At 49.9% G+C, this 22,798-nt stretch overlaps 1 protein-coding gene across 2 annotated transcripts; it reads right to left on the bottom strand.

Annotated features, from left to right (window-relative positions):
* Positions 1 to 1,213: 1,213 nt before the first annotated feature.
* EIF3D (eukaryotic translation initiation factor 3 subunit D) lies at positions 1,214 to 17,779 on the bottom strand. Of its 2 annotated transcripts, XM_005606597.4 has the most exons (16): positions 17,353 to 17,558; positions 16,155 to 16,265; positions 14,555 to 14,688; positions 14,211 to 14,256; positions 12,949 to 13,085; positions 12,267 to 12,352; positions 11,601 to 11,673; positions 8,883 to 8,995; positions 8,031 to 8,163; positions 7,315 to 7,462; positions 6,244 to 6,374; positions 5,459 to 5,544; positions 5,232 to 5,361; positions 2,301 to 2,443; positions 1,826 to 2,109; positions 1,214 to 1,370 (listed from the first exon to the last, which is right to left on the bottom strand). In XM_005606597.4, the coding sequence occupies exons 3-16, from the start codon at positions 14,675 to 14,677 to the stop codon at positions 1,357 to 1,359; spliced, it is 1,647 nt and encodes a 548-aa protein (XP_005606654.1). In that variant the 5' UTR covers positions 14,678 to 14,688; positions 16,155 to 16,265; positions 17,353 to 17,558; the 3' UTR covers positions 1,214 to 1,356. The 2 variants fall into 2 exon arrangements, with proteins under 2 accessions (XP_005606654.1, XP_001500495.1); XM_001500445.6 differs by lacking the exon at positions 16,155 to 16,265 and having other exon boundaries at positions 17,353 to 17,779.
* Positions 17,780 to 22,798: the final 5,019 nt, after the last annotated feature.

Consider the following 22,798-nt stretch of genomic DNA (forward strand, 5'->3'; position numbering starts at 1 on the left):
GCTTAACGAGTGGTGCTGGGTCTGTGCCCTAACGAGTGGTGCTGGGTCTGTGCCCTGGATCCAAACCTGCAAATTCTGGGCCACCAAAGCAGAGCGGATGAACTTAGCCATTATGCCAGCGGGCTGGCCCTTAGTGTGTACTTTTTTAAGATTGGCACCTGAGCTAACACCTGTTTGCCAATCTTTTTTCCTTCTCCTCCCCAAAGCCTCCCCGTACACTGTTGTATATTCTAGTTGTGAATGCCTCTGGTCATGCTATGGGGGACGCCACCTCAGCATGGCCTGATGAGTGGTGCCACATCCATGCCTGGGATTCCAACCGGCGAAACCCTGGGCTGCCGAAGCAGAGCGTGCAAACTTAACTGCTTGGCCACGGGGCCGGTCCCTGGTGGATACTTTTTAATACTCCACCTACATTGAGAACTCCTCAAGCAGCACGTTTTATATGCTCTATCTTCCTAGTAACTCTAACAAATAAACTCTTGCTTGCTTTCTGAGGCTGTTATTTTGGTTAATAGTAACTCTAGGAATGTTACTCAGAAGCTGAACCTACTTCCTCATCTGTACAGTGGTATCACTTCCACCAGCATCACAGTTCTGTGCCTGGCTCAGGTATTTACAGAGCCTAGTGTAATCCCCGGCAGAGTAATTACTTCAGTGTCAAGAACAGAACACTATCCACTTATAAAAAGTAGTTCACATATCCTAAACATCCACAGCTCTGATTTGTTTATGACACATTGCTTTGATGGTGCCAGCTTGAGCTTCTATCACCAGACCAAGGCAAGCCTGAAATCAATTTACAAAGCATTATCGCCACCACCCAGTGGTACATCCATCAGAATCTTCTGAGGCATTCTCCTTCGTGAGCAGCAACCCCACCTCAACCTTCAAAGACTGCCCTGCTTCACTTTTTACTAGTGATCTGTGGCTCCAAGGGCAGCAGGTGCTCATGCTTGTGGAAATGCACTTCTTATGGGGACCTCCCAAGTGACAACACTCTCCATAAAAGGAAAATTTCAAGGGGTTCCAAGAACAAAACAAAGCGGGTATAGTCACCCTCTTAGAGGAATGTAAAACTCACAATGCTCAAGAACAAAGGATGGAACCCAGATTATGAACGCCAGCTAGACACTGCTGTTTCCCACTCTCCCCCTCCCAGGGGCTACTGTGAGAAGGAAGTAGGGCTGTCAATCATAATGCAGACATGTGATGAAGGTAAGAGACTAAACAGAATTATACTTTATTCCAGCTGCCAAACTTCAGAGAGCAAGAATCAGACAAACATTCCACTGGACAGCCAAGGCCTTTCCAGGCTTGGTGGGATTATACACTCCAGCTCCCTCGCCGTCTGGTTTAAGCTTCTTCCTCTGAAAGATACAAAATGTCACAGAGATGAGCCATGTCGAAGTGGTGACTGCTTAGGATTTTCCAGACCTCCCCTCCGAGGAAGCCTCTCAGAGCCTCACAGGGCTGACAGACAGTTCCTTCAGTCACCAGCTGGGGCAGCAAGAAAGAGCCTGAAGCCTGTGTAACTCACCTGGAGCATCTTTTCTCCTGAATCTGACCTCTGGCTGACATCAGGGACTTCCATCGCCCTTCTCTAGATGCTTCTTCCTCACCCTGGCCTCTACAGACTGCTCTCCTCCCCAACCCCTCATGCGATCTAAACGTTCTTGAAGCAGCTCCTGGAGCCAGAGAGAATGCTACTCCAAAGTCGAGTCCAGGGAACTCTCAGAAAGTTTCACCCCAACCGTGGCCTTACAGCTTGGTCCCAGCCAGCCCGCAGCTCACGCTAGACTTCAGAAAGAGGCTCGCTACCAACCTTCTTCCTCCTCCTCCTCCTCCTCTTCATCCTCATCGTCCTCATCGGAACTGAAAGTGCCGTCGGGCAGGCTGTAGACTCGGATGACCTGCTTGTTGGGGTCCTTGAGGATGAGGTACTTGCCCTCCTCCAGCTTCATGCAGATGTCGATGACGCAGCGGAGGATGCCCCAGGCGTTCTCCACGCTCAGGTTGATCTGGCTGGCAAACTCATTGGGCTTGAACTGCTGGGTGCCCAGGATGACGTGGCGCGAGGAGTCTTTCACGTGGTACCGGGAGACGTAACTAGTGGGGGGAAGGGGCATTAGTGGTGGGGGCAGGCCGGCACAGAGACACAGCAACACCTGGTCAAATGTCATTTGATGGTGACACCTGGTCTGATGCTTGTCCCAAGGGAAAAGGAGAAGCCCTGCCTCCCTGCCGACAGAGCCCTCCTTTCAGAAGAGGAGCTCACAGCCCCTGGCCAGGAATCTCACCCAAGCTTGAGGTACTCAGAGCCGGCCAGCAAAGCACAGCAGGTCCACCGGGCCAACTTGTAGCTGTTGTTCTTGAGCTCGGTGGCGATGACAGCCCCCCTCTGAGAGTCCAGCTTCTGACGCCAGTCAACGCCGTTACAGTGCTGCAGAAAGCAGGCCCCGGTTACAGGAGCAAGGGGGCTCCTGCTGCCCACGGTCTGCTGCCTCCTCTGGCAGAGAAGGAACTCCCTATGGGCTTGACCAGGAAGCGGGCGAGTCCGCGGTAAACCAGAGGAAGACCGTTATCATTTAAGAGGCACAGCCTGCCACACAGCAGGCACTACAAACTGCAGTTCTCTTCAAAGAGCGCATCTAGACAAGGACACACACACACGTTAAAAACAAGCGCCACGTAAATGGCAGAGGCAAGCGTTTACTATGTGTTGTGTGGCAAGGAAGGATTTCACAGAGGAAGGGCGACAGCTAACCGGTGGAGAATAGTGGCAGAGGCTGGAGGTGGAATGACCTGAGAGGCACAGAGGGAAAGCCAGGCTGGTTAGTCCTGGGTGGGGTGGAGGCCCGCAGAGGGCGAGGTCAGAGCCTGCGTTGTATATGTGCGTACACACACACGCAGACAAAGCAGAAAGAGAGCCCAGAGATCACCTTCTCCAACCTCCTTTACAGATGTGGGAGCCTGGACGCCAAGTCAAGTGACTCGCTGAAGGTCACATGGTGGATTCCCAACCTTTCTTGGTTCAAGGCAGCACTAGGCTGAGAGACGGTAGAGCTCCTTTTATTAAGCAGTTCAGTACAAACCGCCTAGGAGTAGTATTCTGACCGATGTCTTCCGTGTTTCCCTCCAAACACTAAAAACATCCCGCAGTGTCCTTTGAGTTTGCTGTGGCATTTGAAGAGCCTTTCCGCAAATCTCTGCTGCAGGATGGAAGCAGTGTTTTGGACAATTAATTGGCAGAGATACTGAATGGAGGCGGGGGGTGGGGTGGGTGGGGAGAGAATTAGGGAGGTCTAGGGGACAAATCCACAATACCAGGCAGATGACAGGCTCCTAACTTGGGGGATGACGTCAGTGAGAAGAGAGACTGCACCTGACAGCAAAATAGAAGAGTGCAGAGGGGGAGGAGGCGGGATGTTTGAGGCTCTGAGCCTAAGTGAGCGGGAGAGACAAAGCTGGTGGGACAGCCGAGCCAGAGGTAAGAACAGAAATGGGATGTCGCAAGGGCAGGGCATTTTAGCAGGAAAACAATGAGGGGGAGTCAAGGATAGATCCGAGGAGTCATTTGTAGCGTTCCAGGTTGAGGCTCAGGGCAGGTGGAATTCTAAGGTGACCCCAAAGACCCTTGCCCTTGCAGAATCTCGTACCTGTGGGTGAAACCTGTGACTATGATGAAACCTCTCCCACGGTTACACGATCTCACAACGTCAGAAGAGGTTTTGCAGATGTAATTAAGGTCTTTTAAAATAGGGAAACAATCTGGGTGGCCTCACCTAACTATATGAGTCTCTTAAATCTGGGCACAGAGATCAGAGCTAAGTGAGAGATTCGAAGCACGAGAAGGATCTGATGTGCTGTTGCTGGTTTGAAGATGGTGGGTGGCCTCTAGGAGCCGGGAGACCCCAGCTAACAGCTGGCAAGCGAACGGGGGACCTCAGTCCTACAACTCCAAGGAACTGAATTCTGCCAACCGCTAGAATGAACCTGGAAGTGGACTTCCTTCCAGAACGTCCAGATGAAAACTCAGTTCCGCCGACACCTTGATTTCAGCTTTCTGATACTCTGAGCAGAGAACCAAGCCACACGATGCTGGCCTTCTGACCTACCAGACCATGCGCTAATGGATGTCGTTTTAGCCTCTAAATATTAATTTGTTACAGAGAAAAAGAAAACTAATATAAGGCCGTACAGAGAAGTAATTATAGCAAAGAGCCGTGTAGAGGACTGACCCCAGAAGGCTCTCCTGGGAGTCATAAGGAAGGGAGTCAGAAAGAAAACACACGAAGGGAGCCAAGAAATGTGCGCAACTAGAGTAATGCAGCAGCACATGGGCAAAGCCACACAGACACAGCAACACTGAACGCCACGGGGAGGCCACAGAGGAGAGTCTGAGAAAAGGCCACTGGCCCCAGAGCTACGTTTGCAGCGAAGCTTCCAGTGTGCTCCTCCAGCACGGGACGGAGGCTAAGGGACACCTGGAAGGTGGGACAGCAGCATTAACACTACTCCCTTGGCTCTCAGAGAGGCAGACCGCAATGGCCTGCTGTACACCATCTCGTTAGACACTCAGCCAACACAAGCGTGGCCCTGGAGCTGCCCTTCCCACCGAGGACCCTTTATTCTGGACAGCAGCACCCAGGGGCACTGCCACCCACTTCAGCTTCAGGCACATAATCCTGGGCAGCTTCAGAAAGGATGTCACAGCCCAACACTCATGGAGCACCAGCGTGAGAGAGAAGGGAAGGAGGAGGAAAAACAAAGGAAGCACGTTTCACTCAGGTGCCTCCTGAGGAGCCAAAGCTGAGCCAATCTCAGAACCTCCGAGTTCAATAAGTGAAGGCGTTAGAAAGAGAATCAGAAGGGTGGAGAGAAGGCAGTGGCTGCATTAAGTGAAAGAACAGGTCAAAAAGAGCCGCCAAGCTCAGAGGAAACCTGCCAGCCCAGACAAGACGGAGACGTCAAAACCAGATGCTTGCAGAGCGCAGAAGCCACCGGGAGGTCAGAAAGGCACGGAGAGGGGAAGTCCTGGGAGAAGAGGTTACCCTCACCCACACACCCTCTCTTTCTCAGTGAGGAACTAAGTGCAGGGAACTCAGGGGGAAAAGTCTCGGGAGCTCTCCAAGTGATACAAGGGGAAAAGAACCCAGGCTCACAAACGCTGGCCTGTGACAACGTGCCCTTCAGGAAATGCCCCACCGAGGGGACGAGGTGCGCCTCACCCTGGAATCCCACTCGTTGAGGGTCTTGATGTTGATGAAGGACACTTCGCCGTTGGCTCCAGTCATGACACCGTCATGCTCACAGCGGACGATAAGGTCGATGTCGTCTCCAAGCTTCCACCTGCGATAGCTGGAATACAGGAGGAACTCAGCCGGTGACTCGAGATCCTGAATTTCAGACACCACACAGGGCCGGGCCTGCGCACACCCCACGAGAGATGACGTACCGGTACGCAACAGAGGCAATTTCATTCTTGTCCATGTCGTCCTCCACAAACGGGTTTGGGTTGGGGAAGTTGTATCTTTCTTTGCCCTGCAAAACGGCAAAGGCGTCATGAGACACTGCCACCTTGTCACCAGGCCAATCAGCCAGACCCCTGCACCTCTGCTTAGGTACAGCCCCAGCCAGGTTCCTGGAGCCCTTGAGGGAGCTCTGGGCTGTGTGTCGTGTGCCTATTTGCCCCTCCTGACTGCATGCAGGCACCCCGTGAATCACAAAGGATATAACAGCCGGCGTGTACCGAGCTTCCATGTGTCCATGCATGCTTCACGGATCTCATTAATTAGCAGCCCCGCCCCTCTGTCTGCTTTGTCTCCACAGCACACATCACGTGTGTATTCAGGGTTTACTGTCTTTCCTCCTCCATCGTAATGAAGCTTCCTAAGGGCGGGAACTTTGCTTTGCTCACTGCTGTGTCCCCAGCTCCTAAACAATGTATCTATCAAATAATGTAGGGAATCTTCCCACCTTGTCTACGACAGACAAAGATGATTAATATTCTAATTTTACAGACAAGAAACATGCCTGACACCACAAAGCTAGGAAGTGGTGGATCCAGGGTTTAAGGTCAGGCAGTCTGACCTCAAAGCCCAAGCTCGGAATGCCTGTGACAGAAAGGACCCCCTCTGTCCTGCTCAATCCCACAAGCCCGGAGCCCACCACAAAGCAGATGCTCCGCAAACAGTAGCTGACAAAATAAAAGTGAGTGCCCAGCGGCTCTCGCGCCCTCACCATCCTCAAGCACTGCTGGGAGAAGTTGTGGTTGATGTACGTTGCTTCCATGGCCAGGTTGCGGGGTGAGTTGAAGGAATTACCTTCATCTTGAGGGGGCTCGTTGGCCGTCTCGCTCACTGTCAGCAGGTCTGCAAAAGCAGCAGCAGGGTCACCCACCCAAGAGAGGGAGTCACTGATGATGTGCATCGCACCTCGGGGAGATGCGGTGATCCAAATGACATGGGCCATTCTTTCAAAGAACCGCCATCTACTAACGTGGGTCCCCCACACGTGGACACGTAGGGGAGTGCTCCTGGATAACTCCTAACACTAAATTCAACCAGGGTGTAAGACAACCACCCCCTTTCAATCTTTACTAAGATTCCTCAAGAGAATGTTTGATCGTGTTAGCTTTTTAACAAAGACAATGCCTTAGCCCTGAGGTGTGGATTATGACTATATGGTTTTATTCCATTGCTGTTATTTTATTTTTATTTTTCGCTTGAGGAAAATTGAGGCTGAGCTAACATCTGTGCCACTCTTCCTCTACTTTGTATGTGGGTCACCGCCACAGCATGGCTGACGAATGGTGTAGGTCTGTGCCTGGGATCTGAACCCCTGAACCAGGGCCGTGAAAACAGAGTGTACGAACTTAACCACTACACCACGGGGCCAGCCCCTACTGCTGCTATTTTTTAGTGACCTGGTTTCCATTCATGGTATAAAACATATGTGTATGTAATTTTTGTTAAAGTTAAAAAGAAAAGGCATTAACTTAAAGAAAATTATTAAGTAAATACTAAAGATGGTATGGAAAAACGGCAGAATTCAGGAGAGTGCTATTTTAATGAGAAACATGTGGAAGCTTAGTACTGGGGCGCTGTGAGGCCTCAGAAAGCAGACGCCCAGAGGAGGGCCTGCACCGCCAGTCCCTTCTCTGTGTCTGAGGAGGCTGAGAGGGACTCAGGCATGGCTGTCAATGCTGGGGGCAGACAGACGACCGTCTACCCATTCTCTAGCACCAAGGAGTTGCTCCGAACGAACAGAAACACCCAACGCCTTTGTGTTGGTCCCAGGCAGGCTCCTTACCAAAGTCAGAGTTGTCCCTTTTGTCAAAGAAGAGCTTGGAGCCGACTCTCTGGACGACGATGTCCCAGGAGTACACGGAGCGAGTACAGCTCATGAGTGTGGCCAGGATGGCATCGGTGGCAAACACGTTCCCCTGAGTCTTTGCCAGCTGCAGAGAGGAGTAAAAGAGAGACATGAGGCCAGTCTTAGGTCTAACTGCTCATTGACACGGAGGGTAAGGAGCCCTTTGTAAAGAGCCATTTCACACCCACACACGCACGTGTGCCTCTAGTGGTCTGAGCGAGGCCGAGGGCGTCAGCCAGGAGCTTCTGTTGGCAGTCACTATGCTGGGTACGTGGCACTGCAGCTCCCTGAGCACTCGCAACATTCCAGGAAAGCGTTTCACACTGCTTCCATCCTCACCCCAACGGCACGTCTAAGTGCACTAACCCCACCTTAGGGATGAAAACGAAGGCCCCAGAGGTGACGGTGGGAAACGTGGGAGAGCTGGGAGTGGAGTCCAGCTGTGCTTAACACCAACATTTATGGTCTAGCCAGTGATGTGCCTTTATTTTCAGCTAATCCTAAATCCGATTCAGAAGAAGCTTATCTACGGGGCTCTCTAAGGTCCAAGCGATTCCCATATATTCCCACGCCCTCCGTTCTTTCTGAGGCCGCAGCTGTAGAAGCCGGTGGCCTTCCCGACAGGTGTGCAGGGGGCAGCAGGGGCCGCGCACCTTTCGGATGACGGGGTCGTCGGTGGTGGTGACGGTGTGGAAGATGCGCTTGATGCTCCGCAGGGGCTTCTCGCTCCTCGTGGTGACGCGGTCGAAGGCCTTGTCGTAGTGCTCCAGGGCGCCGCAGCACTCGCTGAGGGGAGAGGGCGCGGCACGCCGAGTCAAGGCGGGGGTCACCCACGCGGTTCTCTTAAGCCCTGGAACCTCAAGTCTTACCCAGAAATCTAGAGATGGCCCCTCAGGGCCCTGCCCCTAAGCTCCTGACCCGGCTCCACAGAACGGCGTGGACGCCACTGGCCCAGCTCACCCTCTCCACCTTACAGACAGGGAGACGAGTGGCTGCAGAGGCATGTGGGTGCGCTGGCGTCTGGCCTGGCGCTCTAGCTGCCTCCTAAGTTATCTGCCTACTCGTCCTCTGCGGCACGGAGTGGTTGGAAACGTCAGGAAAAGCTTTGCTTCTCCCGAAGAACTGCTCTCTCTTTCTTCCTGCCGACAGAGCTTCTCAGCATTTCAGGACGCTGAAAGGACTCTGCGGTTTAACATCAGCAAATTTCTTTCTGCTTTCTTCCCTTTCTCTTTCTGCTAAAGAGAGCAAAATAATTTAACTTTATTTCTCCTTTGCTCGCAAAGCTACGAAGTTGGGAGAGATCTGATGCTGAGTATCAGTAAACTGCTTTCTGCTAGTCCCCGCTTGGCCTAGATGTTTTCAAAACACAGCTGTTAATCTTATACGACATCTTTTGAGTAAGCAATTTCAAACCGTTTTTGGAAATACCAGGGCTTAGGAAAATACCCACCAGATGCTCCACACTCAGGATGACAGCGGAAGGTAGTACGAATGACGCCACTTACATGTCCTGTGGCTCTGAGACTTCCAAGTATCTCATCTTCATCAGCTGGGGAAAGTCCATTTCCTCTTTCACCTCCCAGTCACTACGAACTTCAACTGAAGAGTCCCGGGGTTTCTGTAGCGGGAACCACGAGAAGCAAAAAGCCAGTGCAAAACGTACCAAAAGGCAGGTTAACAGTATGAAGGGCATCTATTCAAGAAATGTACCTAGAACATTTACTATGTGCTGGCTGTTTTATAAGACAGAATCCCTGACTCAGGAGTCAACAATCTAGAAGAGGACAGAAAGTATCAAGAGTTCAAAACAAATGGGAATTTTATGCCAGGTGACGATGTCACCCAAGGACCACCAGCTCTTTTATGTTTCTATCTTTTTTATAAAAGAGCTGCAGCAGTTCCTTGACGCCTCCCTCCAGCATTAGCTATTCATTCTCGATACAGGAAGCAGCACATCCAGCAAATGTAACCTCCATGACACTAACTGCCCTCATGCTTACATCTGTCCTCTAGTCTCACAATGTCCACACAAACGTTTGTACAGGAATGTCCAGAGCAGCACTGTTCATACCAGCAAAAAGTGGAAACAACCCTACAACGAAAACTACAAGACTTTCCTGAAAGAAAGTGATGACGACATAAAGAGATGGAAAGACATTCCATGCACATGGATTGGAAGAATAAACATAGTTAAAATGGCCATACTACCTAAAGCAACCTACAGATTCAACGCTATCCCAATCAGAATCCCAATGACATTCTTTACAGAAATTGAACAAGGAATCCTAAAATTCATATGTGGCAACAAAAGACCCCGAATTGCTAAAGCAACCCTGAGAAAAAAGAACAAAGCAGGAGGCATCACAATCCCTGACTTCAAAGGATACTATAAAGCTACAGTAATCAAAACAGCATGGTACTGGTACAAAAACAGGGACACAGATCAATGGAATAGAATTGAAAGCCCAGAAATAAAACCACACATCTATGGACAGCTAATCTTCGACAAAGGAGCTGAGGGCCTACAATGGAGAAAAGAAAGTCTCTTCAACAAATGGTGCTGGGAAAACTGGACAGCCACATGTAAAAGAATGAAAATTGACCATTCTTTTTCACCATTCACAAAAATAAACTCAAAATGGATCAAAGACCTAAAGATTAGGCCTGAAACAATAAGTCTTCTAGAAGAAAATATAGGCAGTACACTCTTTGACATCAGTTTCAAAAGAATCTTTTCGGACACCATAACTCCTCAGACGAGGGAAACAATAGAAAGAATAAACAAATGGGACTTCATCAGACTAAAGAGCTTCTTAAAGGCAAGGGAAAACAGGATTGAAACAAAAAAACAACCCACTAACTGGGAAAAAATATTTACAAGTTATTTATCTGACAAAGGGTTAATCTCTATAATATATAAAGAACTCACACAGCTCAACAGCAAAAAATCAAAGAACCCAATCAAAAAATGGGCAGGGGACATGAACAGACATTTCTCCAAAAAAGATATACGGATGGCCAATAGACACATGAAAAGATGCTCATCATCACTAATCATCAGGGAAATGCAAATCAAAACTACACTTAGATATCACCTTACACCTGTCAGAATGGCAAAAATAACCAAAACAAAAAGTGACGAATGTTGGAGAGGCTGTGGAGAAAAAGGAACCCTCATCCACTGCTGGTGGGAATGCAAACTGGTGCAGCCACTCTGGAAAACAGTATGGAGATTTCTCAAAAAATTAAAAATAGAAATACCTTATGACTCAGCCATCCCACTACGGGGTATTTATCCAAAGAACTTGAAATCAGCAATTCCAAAAGTCCCATGCACCCCTATGTTCATCGCAGCATTATTTACAATAGCCAAGACATGGAAGCAACCTAAATGCCCATCAACTAATGATTGGATAAAGAAGATACGGTATATATACACAATAGAATACTACTCAGCCATAAAAAAGGATAAAATCATTCCATCCACAACAACATGGATGGACCTGGAGGGAATTATGTTAAGTGAAATACGTCAGACAGAGAAAGACGAACTCTATATGACTCCACTCATAGGTGGGAGTTAAACAGAGAGACGAAGAGGATTGGTAGGTACCAGGGGAAAGGGGGATGGGGGGAGGGCACAAAGGGTGAAGTGGTGCACCTACAACATGACTAACGATAATGTACAACTGAAATCTCACAAAGTTGTAAACTATCATAATCTTAATAAAAACTTAAAAAAAAAAAAAAAGTGGAAACAACCCAAATGCCCACCAACTGGTGAACGGATAAATGAAATGCGGTGTATCTACACAATGAATCTGGCAATAAAAAGGAACGAAGTATTGACACCTGCTACAAAGCAGATGAACCCTGAACACACTATGCTCAGTTAGGAGCCCGTCACAGAAGATCATGTTGGTATGATTCTACTTATATGAAACGTCCAGTACAGGGAAATCCAGAGACAGGACTAGCTGCCGAGGGCTGGGGAGACTAGGGGCCAACTGCTAAAGGGTACAGCATTTCTTTTTAGAATGATGAAAACGTCCCGAAACTGACTCTAGTAACGGTTGTAGAATCCTGCCAATATACTAAAAGCAGTGAACTGTAGACTTTAAGTGGGTGAATTGTACAGTATGTGAATTCTCTCAATAACGCTGTTATAAAACCAACCAAACAAAACTGAATTCCCAGACAGAATTCTGGTACGTATACACTACCTGTGATTTTTGGTCCCATTTCTGCCTCACTCCAAATTGTTTCTGGAATTTTTTCTGCAGTCGTATGCGTTCTCTAGAAAGACAGGAAAATCATGCTTTCAGTGTAGACCTTTAAGTCAGTGGCTTTTTCAAAAGGCAGAAGCTACCATTCTCTTTAGCTAAACCTCAGCACCATCACGGACTTCTCTGAACTATGGGAAACAGAGGCTTAGTAGGAAAGAACAGACCAAAGGATGCACACCAGAGATGCCAAAAGAGGCATACTGCCCCCCAGCACTACTGACCAGCTCTATTTTACTCTACCCGCAGAGACTGTCCGCTGGCAGCCCAGCCTGGGCAGGGCTGCCACACTACACAGCTCCAGGGAGCTCACAGGAGCCGGTGTGAATGGGACCCCCTGGAGCTGTGCCACAGCAGAACCGAGCCCAGGGAAGCTCCAGAGCTCTTAGCCGCCTGTCTCCCTTCAGTGCGCACGTGCACTGCAAGCAGTTTCCTGCCCACGCTACGTGCCACGAACCGGCCCTTGGAGAGCAATGCCAGGGCTGAACCAGTGGCTTAACCGGCTTTCCGCAGGCTTGTTTACTGCAGTGGTGGGGAGGCAGCCATTCTCCTGCTTTGGCCTAGTGACGTGAGAGCACGGGCAGTCCCGGCAGGGGGGAAGCTCACCTCTCCTTCTGCTTGGCGCTCTTAGGGAGGGTCTGCAGGTTGAACTGCAGCATGCTGCGTCGGTCTTTGTCTCTGCGGAGGTTCCGCTGGGGATGACAAACACCCACGTTAAAGTCTGGGGGCTCTGACTCACAGCAGGCGGCGTTCAATGGGAGGCGTTAGGGTAAATGCAGGATGCAAAACCCCAAGCTGCACATTTTACTTTGCAGAATCAGGTCTGGAGATTTTAGTGGTGGCCTAAGTAGTTGGAATTAGCTTAGACGAACATTCACACAACCTCTCGTTCACTGAAGTAGGTTTACTGACTCTCATTACAGAGCTGCAGAATTTGTCTCTGTATGTAATAAGATGCAGCCTGACCGGACCATCTACTTAATAAAGCCTGCACACTGCAATTAAGTGAGGCAACAGGCACCTTCTTACGCAGCACAAACATTCATCCTTAGCACAGGGGGATGATGTCCTAACCACTGGTCAACAGAAATCTAAATTATTTAAATGCAGCCCTGGACCAAGCACAAGTTTACTTTGGCACAACCTGTCACTGAACACCACCTGGGACTCACTTGAAGACCCATGATGACATGCTTCTCCTCGTTAGTCCTCATAGAGCAGCATTTTCAGCAGGTGACAGCCAAGAGTAACAGCCCTAAGAAGGCCGGAGTGCCGGCTCCTGGCCTACCTGTGCAAACCGCATCCGATTCCGCTGGTAGGCAGTCTTCTGCGTGCGCGCGGTGTCCACCAGCTGGAAACTAGTTTCATCCTCCTCGTGGAAATAAGCATACTGACTTCCGCCACCAAACTGAGAGGAGTACTTATCTGGAGGCAAAGACGACACCGTGTCATAACTACATCTACAGACTTTACACATACATGCTAGTCTACAGCCTTGCCGTTTAAAGTGTGGTCTCAGGACCCTAGCACTGGCTGGGAGCTTCTCAGACCTGCAGACTGACACATGCACCTCAGACCCACTGAATCGGAATCAGCATTTTAACAAGATCCCCAGGTGGCTCATACGCACATTCAAGTTTGAAAAGCTCTGGTCTAAAGAACTTTCTAAGTCAAGACAGAGTCTGAGGAACTGGAGATAAGCCCTTTTCACTCGCTGCCTTATTCTGTAGGAATACAAGTTAAGATTTACTCTTGGGGCTGGCCCCATGGCCGAGTGGTTAAGTTCGCGTGCTCCGCTGCAGGCGGCCCAGTGTTTCGTTGGTTCGAATCCTGGGCGTGGACATGGCACTGCTCATCAAGCCACGCTGAGGTGGCATCCCACATGCCACAACTAGAAGGACACACAACTAAGAATATACAACCACGTACCGGGGGGCTTTGGGGAGAAAAAGGAAAAAAATAAAATCTTAAAAAAAAAAAAAAAAAAAGATTTACTCTTGTAGGAGAGGCAAATATGGGGCATGAGTACCACCATTTACATCACCTGGTACCCACGGTAGACATGTCTAATGGGTATACTGTCCTGCCGACCACAACCTCAAATAACCTCAACTTAGTTTTCCAGGCAGCCACTTCTGATGATCTCAACTGGCACAGAGAAAAACAAAACATAACAAAACAACCCATTTACTCTATCAGGATCTTAAAATCAATGGTTGTAAACCTGGGGTCCATTGACTGGCTTCACAGGTTCAGCAAATCCCACGCAGTGGAGTGCCAAATGGGAATGTGTTCAACATATTTTTAAAAGGGTCCATGGCTCCCCAAAAGTGGAGGAAAAATCCAACTATAATCGGCCAACCTCTTAATGTACAGTTTTGGGGCTATTTCCAAAAAAATATGGTTAGTGTCCACAGTCTAGAATATACACCCCAAAACTAGGATCATCAGCATTTCGTTCCCATTCTAGAATGCTTTCAGATGAGTTACTAGAAAAAGTAACAATCCTCCCGAGGCCCTGACCCAGGCGGTCAGCCGGAGAACACTTACTCGTGTACCTCTTATCTTGGTACGTGGCGCCCGTCCAGTCTGCAACCTAGTAAGAACAAGGGAAGACAGAGCACACGGGTCAACCAGGCAAGTTTCTGTTCACCCAGAAACCCCCCAAAGCAAGGACACAGTGTGGGAAAGTATCAGGAGGGGCCCACAAAGCCTATGTAAGCGCCCAGCTCTCCTAGGACTACTGGAAACACCCAGAGGTTATACCCTTTCTCAGCTGGTGTCCCTCTAAGGAACACAGAAATTATGCTTTTGAGAGAATAAAACTGAAACAAACTTGTGGAGAGTAGCAGCCATGGCTGAAAAGATTCCAACTCCTGCTGCCAAGCACGTACCTTTCCCAGCCGGTCTCCTTTGCTGAACGGCTGGTACGGCATATCCCGAAACTGCTCGGGAACTGCACAGGGACCCCAGCCCGAGGGGTTGTCCTGGATCACGGGGGTCATGAACTTCGCCATCTTTTAAAACCCTAAAAATACAAATAATGTGAGTAGCTGCAAGAAGAAAGGTCTTAAAGTACAAAAGGGCTTCCGTGTGAGGTAAGCTAAGACATAAATGATAAAATTCAAAGAACAATGTGCAAAACGGAGCCCTCAACTGCTGAGCTGCTGCTAACAATATTCTCTTGCAGATGACGTCGTGAACACTTAAAATTTAGAAGACTGCTAACAAAATTGACTTACCAGGTTTCTTAGATTCTACGACACCCACTTTTTTCACTGTAACATCTGTGAAAGGAGGCTGCACCCTATGCTTGACGGGGTGTCATATCTTAATTGGCAGTCTCTTTCTTAGCGTTAGATAAAATAATGGTGATCCTGAAATTTGGTGGTCTCTCTCAGATTTGACGAAATGTAGTAACTTTTTTTCAAGTGTAATAACCACGTTCTGGTGCTCAGAAACACCTTCACCAAGGGACACAATACTTAACTTCCCTAAGCCTCAGTCTCTTCATCTGTAAAATAAGTAAGATCCTTGTTTTATTCATATCACAGGATCACTGTGAAAGTCTTATTAGTGAACAGACGGAAATGCTTTCATTGTAAAATGCCACACAATTACTACTCAGACTTGCAAAAATAGATTTATACACAAGAGTGATGAGAGAGTCCATAAGTATATCCTGAGATTCAACTTTCCTTTCTTATTCTTCCCATTTTCTTTTCTCTCTCTCTTTTTTCAAAGATTTTATTTTTTTCCTTTTTCTCCCCAAAGCCCCCCGGTACATAGCTGTATATTCTTCACTGTGGGTCCTTCTAGTTGTGGCATGTGGGATGCTGCCTCAGCGTGGTTTGATGAGCAGTGCCATGTCCGCGCTCAGAATTAGAACAAATGAAACACTGGGCTGCCTGCAGCGGAGCGCGCGAACTTAACCACTCGGCCACGGGGCCAGCCCCTACTCTTCCCATTTTCTGTCATCAATGCAAACCCTTATGCAGAAGAGGTGGACACAGAGCCAAGCAAAAGGCCTGAGGAGGCCAGCAGAAACCTTAGGTCCTAGAAGAGGCCGTGCATCAAATGTTCACAAATACAAGGAGTACCAGGCATTGTTCTTAGTGTTCACCAAGCATAAATTCATTAAATCTGCCCAGCAATCTGAGGTAGGGCCAGTATCATGCTCACTTTCCAGATAAGAAAATTGTGGCACAGAGAAGGTAAGAAACTGCCCAAAGTGCTAGTTGATGAAAAATCTGCACCCAGGCTGTCTGGGTCCAGAGTACATACTCTGCATTACACTACAGCTTCTCTCGGGAGGGTACAAACCACGGGCTCCAGACAGATGTTTGCCTGACACTTCGTATCAAAACCCCAAGCATAGCACCCATTGTAACCCTCAGAAAATGCTCAGAAGGTAAGTTCCCAGAGGAAAATTCATTACATGGATGTTTCTGGAGGCTGGAGAGCAATCAGAGAACACAGGTATACGGAACTTACTGAACTCTCCCCATTGTCCCATGATGGGGAGACTAAGGCTTCCTAGAGAGGTGACACTTGGGTGACAGCAACAGGGAGTGAGCCTGGGAGCTTCATCCTCCGACTCTGAACCTAAGTTATACGACAGGAAGAGGACCAAGGGGAGGGGTGGCGATCTCAAAACACTTCATGTCAAGTATTTACTGAGTTCCTACTATGTGTCAGGCACCATGCTAGATAGGTTAACCCTACTAACTCCCCCACACCTCCACTTTAGAGAGAAAAACTCACAGCTCAGCCAAATCAAGCAGTTGACCTGCCCATCGTTTAAAAGTGGACTTGATTTCCAGGGTTGTCTGCCCTAAGTCCGGCATTCTTTCCGTTATACTACAGCTGGGCAGCAGCCTGAAAACATCTGGGGTTCTGGACCACAGCTTACAACACAATAATGACGTCTCAAAACACAGCGTGTTAAAAACCCAGCTGTTCCCTCAGAGCTCAGGAAGGAAACAGGCCCAAGGCTTGACATGCGCTTCTCCAGGGAGTGGCAGTACGTCCCGACTTCAGCACGGGTGAAGAGAGCGAGCGCAAGGAAACCAGCAGGAGAAACCGAGCCGCCCGGTTGAATCGCAGTGACAGCCGTCCTGGCTGCAGGGGCAGGAAGGGGAGGCACCCGCAGGGCAGTCAGAAGGGGCCCCGGGGCCGGCGGGCCACAGTACTGTGCGCATTATCGAGGCCTCGCAGATGGTACGCCATCGATCCCTGGGGGAGGGGTTTCAGATCGGAGACCCCTCTACTCCCTTCCAGTCTTCTATTTCACAGAAAAGGGAAGGAAACCTCGGACTGCGGGCTCCTCAGAGCAGGGTCGAACACCGCTCGGCTTGGCACCCCAATACCTCACCCAGAAACGCAGGAACCCCCTGGCCACTTTAATAAGCCCTTGAGACCCAGCTGGGGTAAGCGAGATTACCAAGTTCGCTCAGTCCCTGGCCAGTAAGCGGAGCCTAGGGCCAGGGCCCTCACCCTCAAGGCCGCGCCCCGCATCCCACAGGGTGCCCGGCCCGGGGCCCCCGAAAGGGGATTCCTGCCCCGCCCAGAGAAGCGACAGCAGCGGCAGGAGGGGACGTACGGCAGGTCTCTTCCGGTAAGCCCCCGAAGGCCAGACCCAGCCCAAGCCGGCTCCGGAGGTCCGCGCAACCCTACGGAACACGCCGCTCACCTGTAACGGACTCCGCAGGCCCAGATGGGGAGAGATGGTCCCGGCGGGAGACCGCGCCACCGGCTCCGCTCCGATGAGCCAGGAAAAGAGAGAGGGTGCGTGCGCAGAGGCCGGGGCCGTAAACACAACCGGTGCTGTCGTAAACGGTTCTCCAGCTTCGGCAGAGGAACGCATGGGTCGTAAAGCGAAGACGCACCCGGAAATTCGTCACTGCTCTTTGCGAGGTGTCCTCGTTAGCCTCTGAGGAGCCAAGACGCAAGAGGGGTGTTTACAGTTACGTCACGGGGCATCCGGTGACGCCCCGAGAGGGGGTTGAGGGTTGTTGAAACGCGGCCGCGATGCAGTCCAAACTGGAGGCGGGGAGCGGCTGCCAGCCCCTCTGTGTCCCACAATGCTTCACGGACGCCCCGGCCCCTCTGTATCCCACAATGACCCGGGGCTCCGCCCGCTTTACGCAATGGTGTGGCTCGCTCTCACCGCTGGGGGGCGGTCGAGTGCCGCAGGCAGATTTTACTATCATCCTCCCGCCTCCTCTCACAGTTTCGGAAACAGGTCCGGAGGTGTGAAGCGACCTGCGTGGTTCAGACTGCCCGTTTAGGAAGTGGCTGCTGGGTTCAAACCCTGCTTCCACAGTTCTCAAACTTTATTTGTACGACCACGATTTCTGGAGCGCTAACCTGAAAAATGCAGATTCCAGGTCTCACTTCCACGGGTTGTTATCCAAGACGTCTAAACGGGAGCCCGGGAATCTGCATTTTAATGAGCAACTGTGATCCTGCAGTGGAGAGTCAGGAACCACTTTCCTACAATGGACCACAGTGCTGTCCTTTCCGAACTCCCAGCCTGGAGTTTGTCCTGGGGTCCTGCTGGGGAATTTCAAAACGTTGGAACAGAATATAAGGGCGCGATTTTATTCAAACCTCAGTTCCTTTTCTACCTGGTCTCCTTGTCAGTATCCCAGCGTGTCTCCTTTATGGGAAAATGTATCTGCTATTAGATCCGATACTCTTGGCTCTGCCATTTTCTCGCTGTGTAGGCTTCACATTTCTGAGCCGCAGTTTCATTCTCTGTAAATTGGAGATAATAATAAGGGGGTGCTGGGAGGGTAAAAATAAATACATGTGGAAATACTTTGCAATCCCACTTACCAGTTGGGTAAACTTGGACGGGTTAGTCGATCTCTCTAAACCTGCTTACTCATCTGTAAAGTGAAAATGTTGATAGCAGCATCTGTTTCCATAAATTCTCAACCAATCTGCTCATCTTCCAGTTTTCCTCATTTTTGTTAATGACACCCAAAACCTTGTAGTCCTCGGTGGTGGTTGCTTTCCCCTTTCCCACACTGAATCCTTCTCTATGTCCTCTCCATTCTTCTTTCAACATGCATCTTGAACACGCCCACTTTTCCCCACTCTCTCCAGCCTCATGCTTGGACCCCCAGTGCACACTCTTGTTCCTCTAGGGTTCCTTCTCCACATAGTGGTCAAGGCAATCTGTTCACAACCTTCCAGCAGCTTCCCATTATGTGCTTAGAGTGAAAGATCAGTGTCTTCCTGTGGCCTGTGTGGTCCCTGGCTACCCTTCGGCTTTATATCCTGCCATCCTGAACCCACTCTGCTGTAGCTACCGTGGTCTTTTTATGCCTCAAATACACCAGCCTCGTTTCTGTCTCAGCAGGGCCTCTGCACCTGCTGTTCCTTCTGCATGCGACGCTCTTCCCCAGGTTTACCCGTGCCTGGCTTGGTCCCATCATCCGTGTCTCTGCTCAAGAGTCGTGTCCTCGAAAGTTCTTCCCTGACCGTCCTACCTAAAACAGCTGCTCCTTCCTCCCCCGCTTACTCTGCTTCATTTTCTTCACAGTTGTTGTCACTCTGAGATATTATTTGTTTCCTTGTTTAGGCTCTGTCTCTCTCTTCTAGAGTGTAAGCCTCACGGGAGTAGGCGCTTTGTCTGTCTTACTTAGAACAGTGCCTGGTAATACGTATTTGCCGAATTGTTGAATGAACGGATAGGGGTTTTGTGAGAATCAAACGAGAAAATGAATTTAGCACATTACCTGGGCACATACATAAGTACTCAAAGTTAGTATAACTGATGTCAACACTAAATTGTCATATGTTCTACAATGCAAGAGGAGGTGTATTTTTGCTGAATTGCGTAGATCATATCTTCTGTTTTTTTCTTCTTTTTTTTTTGCTGTGGGCCCACAGACCATCTGCTCCAGTGTCTCTGTTGTGTCAGAGTTTAATCATCTTGCCCATATTTTGGCCCAGACGTCCCTGCCCACTCCAGATGGAGAAGGGTTTGTAGTGTCCTGTCTCATTCTCGGTAGTGGGTCCCTGGCTCGGGTGGGAGATCTCGCCTTCCTTCCTCCTCCCGTCTGACGCCCCTGCTGCCCTCTTTCCGCCTGACCCACTGTCCTTTCTCCACATGCAGCTGGAATGACCCTCCTTTGCATTAAATCAGAGCACGCCCTCCCTCCCTCCCTGCCCTCTTTGAAATCTTTCAGTCTTACCTTTATCCTGAGAATGGGAGCCCAAGCTCTGTTCCATGCCTGCAGGTTTCGGAATGGCAGCTGCCTTCTTCTGGGTTACACCTGGGCTCATTCCTGCCCTGAGACCTTTTCACCTGCTCTTCTCAGGTGCCTGGAACATATGTCTTCACGAGCCTGTGTCCTCAACAAACAGGCCTTTCCTGACCGCCCCTCTGAGTAGCCTTGCTCTGTGCTCGTTCACTCTCTTGCTTGCCGTGTGCCCAATACCATTCCAAGAGCTCATGTTGACTCATGCAGTCCCCACCCCAGCCCGGGGAGGCAGGGCCTGCTATCGCCCCATTTTACAGATGAGGATCAGGAGGCACAGAGAAGTGCTCTAGGTTGAACCGCGCGTGGTGCAGCTGGGGTTTCAAACTCAGGGCGCAGCCTGGCTTCCTCTTCTTCTGCATGTCCTGTTTGTGTGTTACCAGATGGCTAACATTTATCTCTACTAAAATTATCTTGTTTGTTTATTTGTTTACTTATTTATTGTCTCCTCTTTAGAACACAAGCCTCATGAGAGGTGGGTTCTTACCTGTCTTGTTCACTCCTGTATCCCCAGCACCTAGAATGGGGCTCACCACATGGTTGGTGCTGGGAAAGTGTTTGTTGAATGCCCCAGTGACCTCTGAGGATGAGAACTCTCCTCCGTGTGTCCACAGCACTTGGTGGAGGCCTCACTGCCGTGCTTACTACACATCTGGTTCTGTTACCGGTGTCCCCACCACTCCTGCCCCAGAAGCCCAAAGCACAGGCTTCGTTATTCCTGAAGGAAGCCTCATGGCCCAGCACAGCGTGTGGTGCGCAGAGTGTACCCAGGAAATGCTTATGAATCCGGGGCTTCAGATACTGCTTTTAGAGCCTGTGAAATAAAAAATTCTACATTCTTGCCAAAAGAGTGTAGGTTTGAGGGCAGGTGACTTTTCTCAAAAGGGGATTTGGCGGTGTCTTTCCAGTTTTGAGAGGCACAAACACTGTCTTTGGGCAATTATATGACTCACTTTTCATTATTGCTAATAATGGCTAACCTGAGCACAGTGGATTGTGACAAAGTCCTCTGTTGACGAAGTCGATGAATAAAAGGATCAACATTGTCTGAGATCATTCATTTAACTTGCTTGGCTGACAGTCACCCACTGCAGCAAGACCCTGTGTGTGTAATGATGGATATTGAGATCCTTGTCTTCACAGAGCTTCCGGTCTAGCCGAGGGAATGACCGAAAAGCGTTTTCTAAGCTGAGAGAGGGGGACCCACAGGTGCCTAAAAGGCCCGTGTCATGTCTAGAAGAGAGAGCACCATTATTGCTCTTTTCTGATCAGCCTTTGGGCTATTCTGTCCTGTCCTGTCCCTTCCAGGTAAGATAAATGCATTTTCAGATAGGAATCTCTGATCCCTTAAAAGGGAAAGCAGCATTTATCAAGTCCTTACTACATGGCAGGCACTGTGCTAGTGCTTTAAGTAAATAATCATCTCTTTGCTTCTTTAGAGAGTTCTATGAGACGGGCATCAACCCCATGAGGGCAGGTGGGGAAAGGCAGGCTGAGGGCAGTCGGGTACCGGGCCCAGTGAGTGAGCGGCCGAGCCAGGATCTGAGCGCAGTTCTGTGTCCTCAAAACTACCCCCCCTTACAGGGTGGAGGGCAAGGCCTTTCCTGAGATCTGGAAGGTTCTCTTCCTGGCTCCCCTCCTCTGTCTCTTGTCTCTGCTCTCTAATTTACTCAGGCCCTTCCTATCCTGAATCTCAGCGGCACCTCTGGAATTTCCCCAGGGAGGGGCTGAGTGACAGTGGTCTGGTGGAAAGGGCGGGGGGGGGGGCCTGGGCGGGTGGAAGCTGCGCGTGCATAGCAGATGTCCTGTTCGTACTGAGGTTGTACTTTTATCAGGGGAAGCCACTCTGGGGTTGCGAGGGACCTGAGCTGCTCCCAAGCCATCTCTGGCAAAATGCTGAGCATCCAGATGGAACAGAGTTGGGAGAAGGGCAAGGGACAAGAGAACAAGCATGGATTTCTTGACCGCTCTGTACGAGAGAGGCATCTCACGTGTTTTGATTATTCTAGACTGAGTGAAGGGTTGTTGCCAGAATCTGTAGTGTCCTCTGAGGGCTCGGCCAAGTGCAGGGTGACCCTGTAATTTGCTACCCAAATTGGGGCACTCTTGGGAGAGAAAGGGGTCACTCTCAACAATTATGCCAGACAAAAGGCGTAAACTGGGGCTGTTCCATGAAAGCTGGGAGGTGTGGTCACCCCAGGGGGAAGGGACATAAAATTGCCCTCTGTTCCGGTTATCTGCTGCCCTGTAACACATCCCTCCAAAATTCGGCAGCTTAAAACAGCAACAATCCTTTTACTGTCTCTCTTGATTTCTGTGGGTCAGGATTTGGGAAGGGCTTCACAGGGCAGTTCTGGCCTCGGTTCTCCCAGGCCATTGTGTTAGATGCGGGTGGAGCTGGAGAGCTGGGGGCTGGCTAGACATTTCTCCTTCTCTCTCTCTCTCCGTTTAATCTCAGAGTTTTTCAGTGTCGTGAGTCCACACACAGAATCTGGGCTTCCTTGCAACATGGCTGCCTCAGGTCAATCAGAGCACTTCCACGGGGGCTGGAGACTTCCAGAGCAGGCATTCTGGCTAACAAGCTGGAAGCTGCATGGCTTTCTATGAACTGGTCTCTCTCAGAAGTTACGCGGCATGACTTCCACCCCTTCTGTCGGTTACCAGGGAGTCACAAGCCCGCCCAGGGTCAAGGCGCAAGGTTCTGGAAGAGCATGAGGAGTGGCAGGTGCCATCGTGGGTATCTTAGGAGCATAAAACCTGCCACAGAGGTAAACTGGCCTTTTCTAAGAGTCGCCAGTTGGTTACCTGCAAATGTGTGACTGAAGAGTTTGGGACACACCAAATGCCAGACCAGGTTTCTGAGGA

The sequence above is a fragment of the Equus caballus genome, chromosome 28 (genome assembly GCF_041296265.1).
Source record: "Equus caballus isolate H_3958 breed thoroughbred chromosome 28, TB-T2T, whole genome shotgun sequence".
NCBI lineage: Eukaryota > Metazoa > Chordata > Mammalia > Perissodactyla > Equidae > Equus > Equus caballus.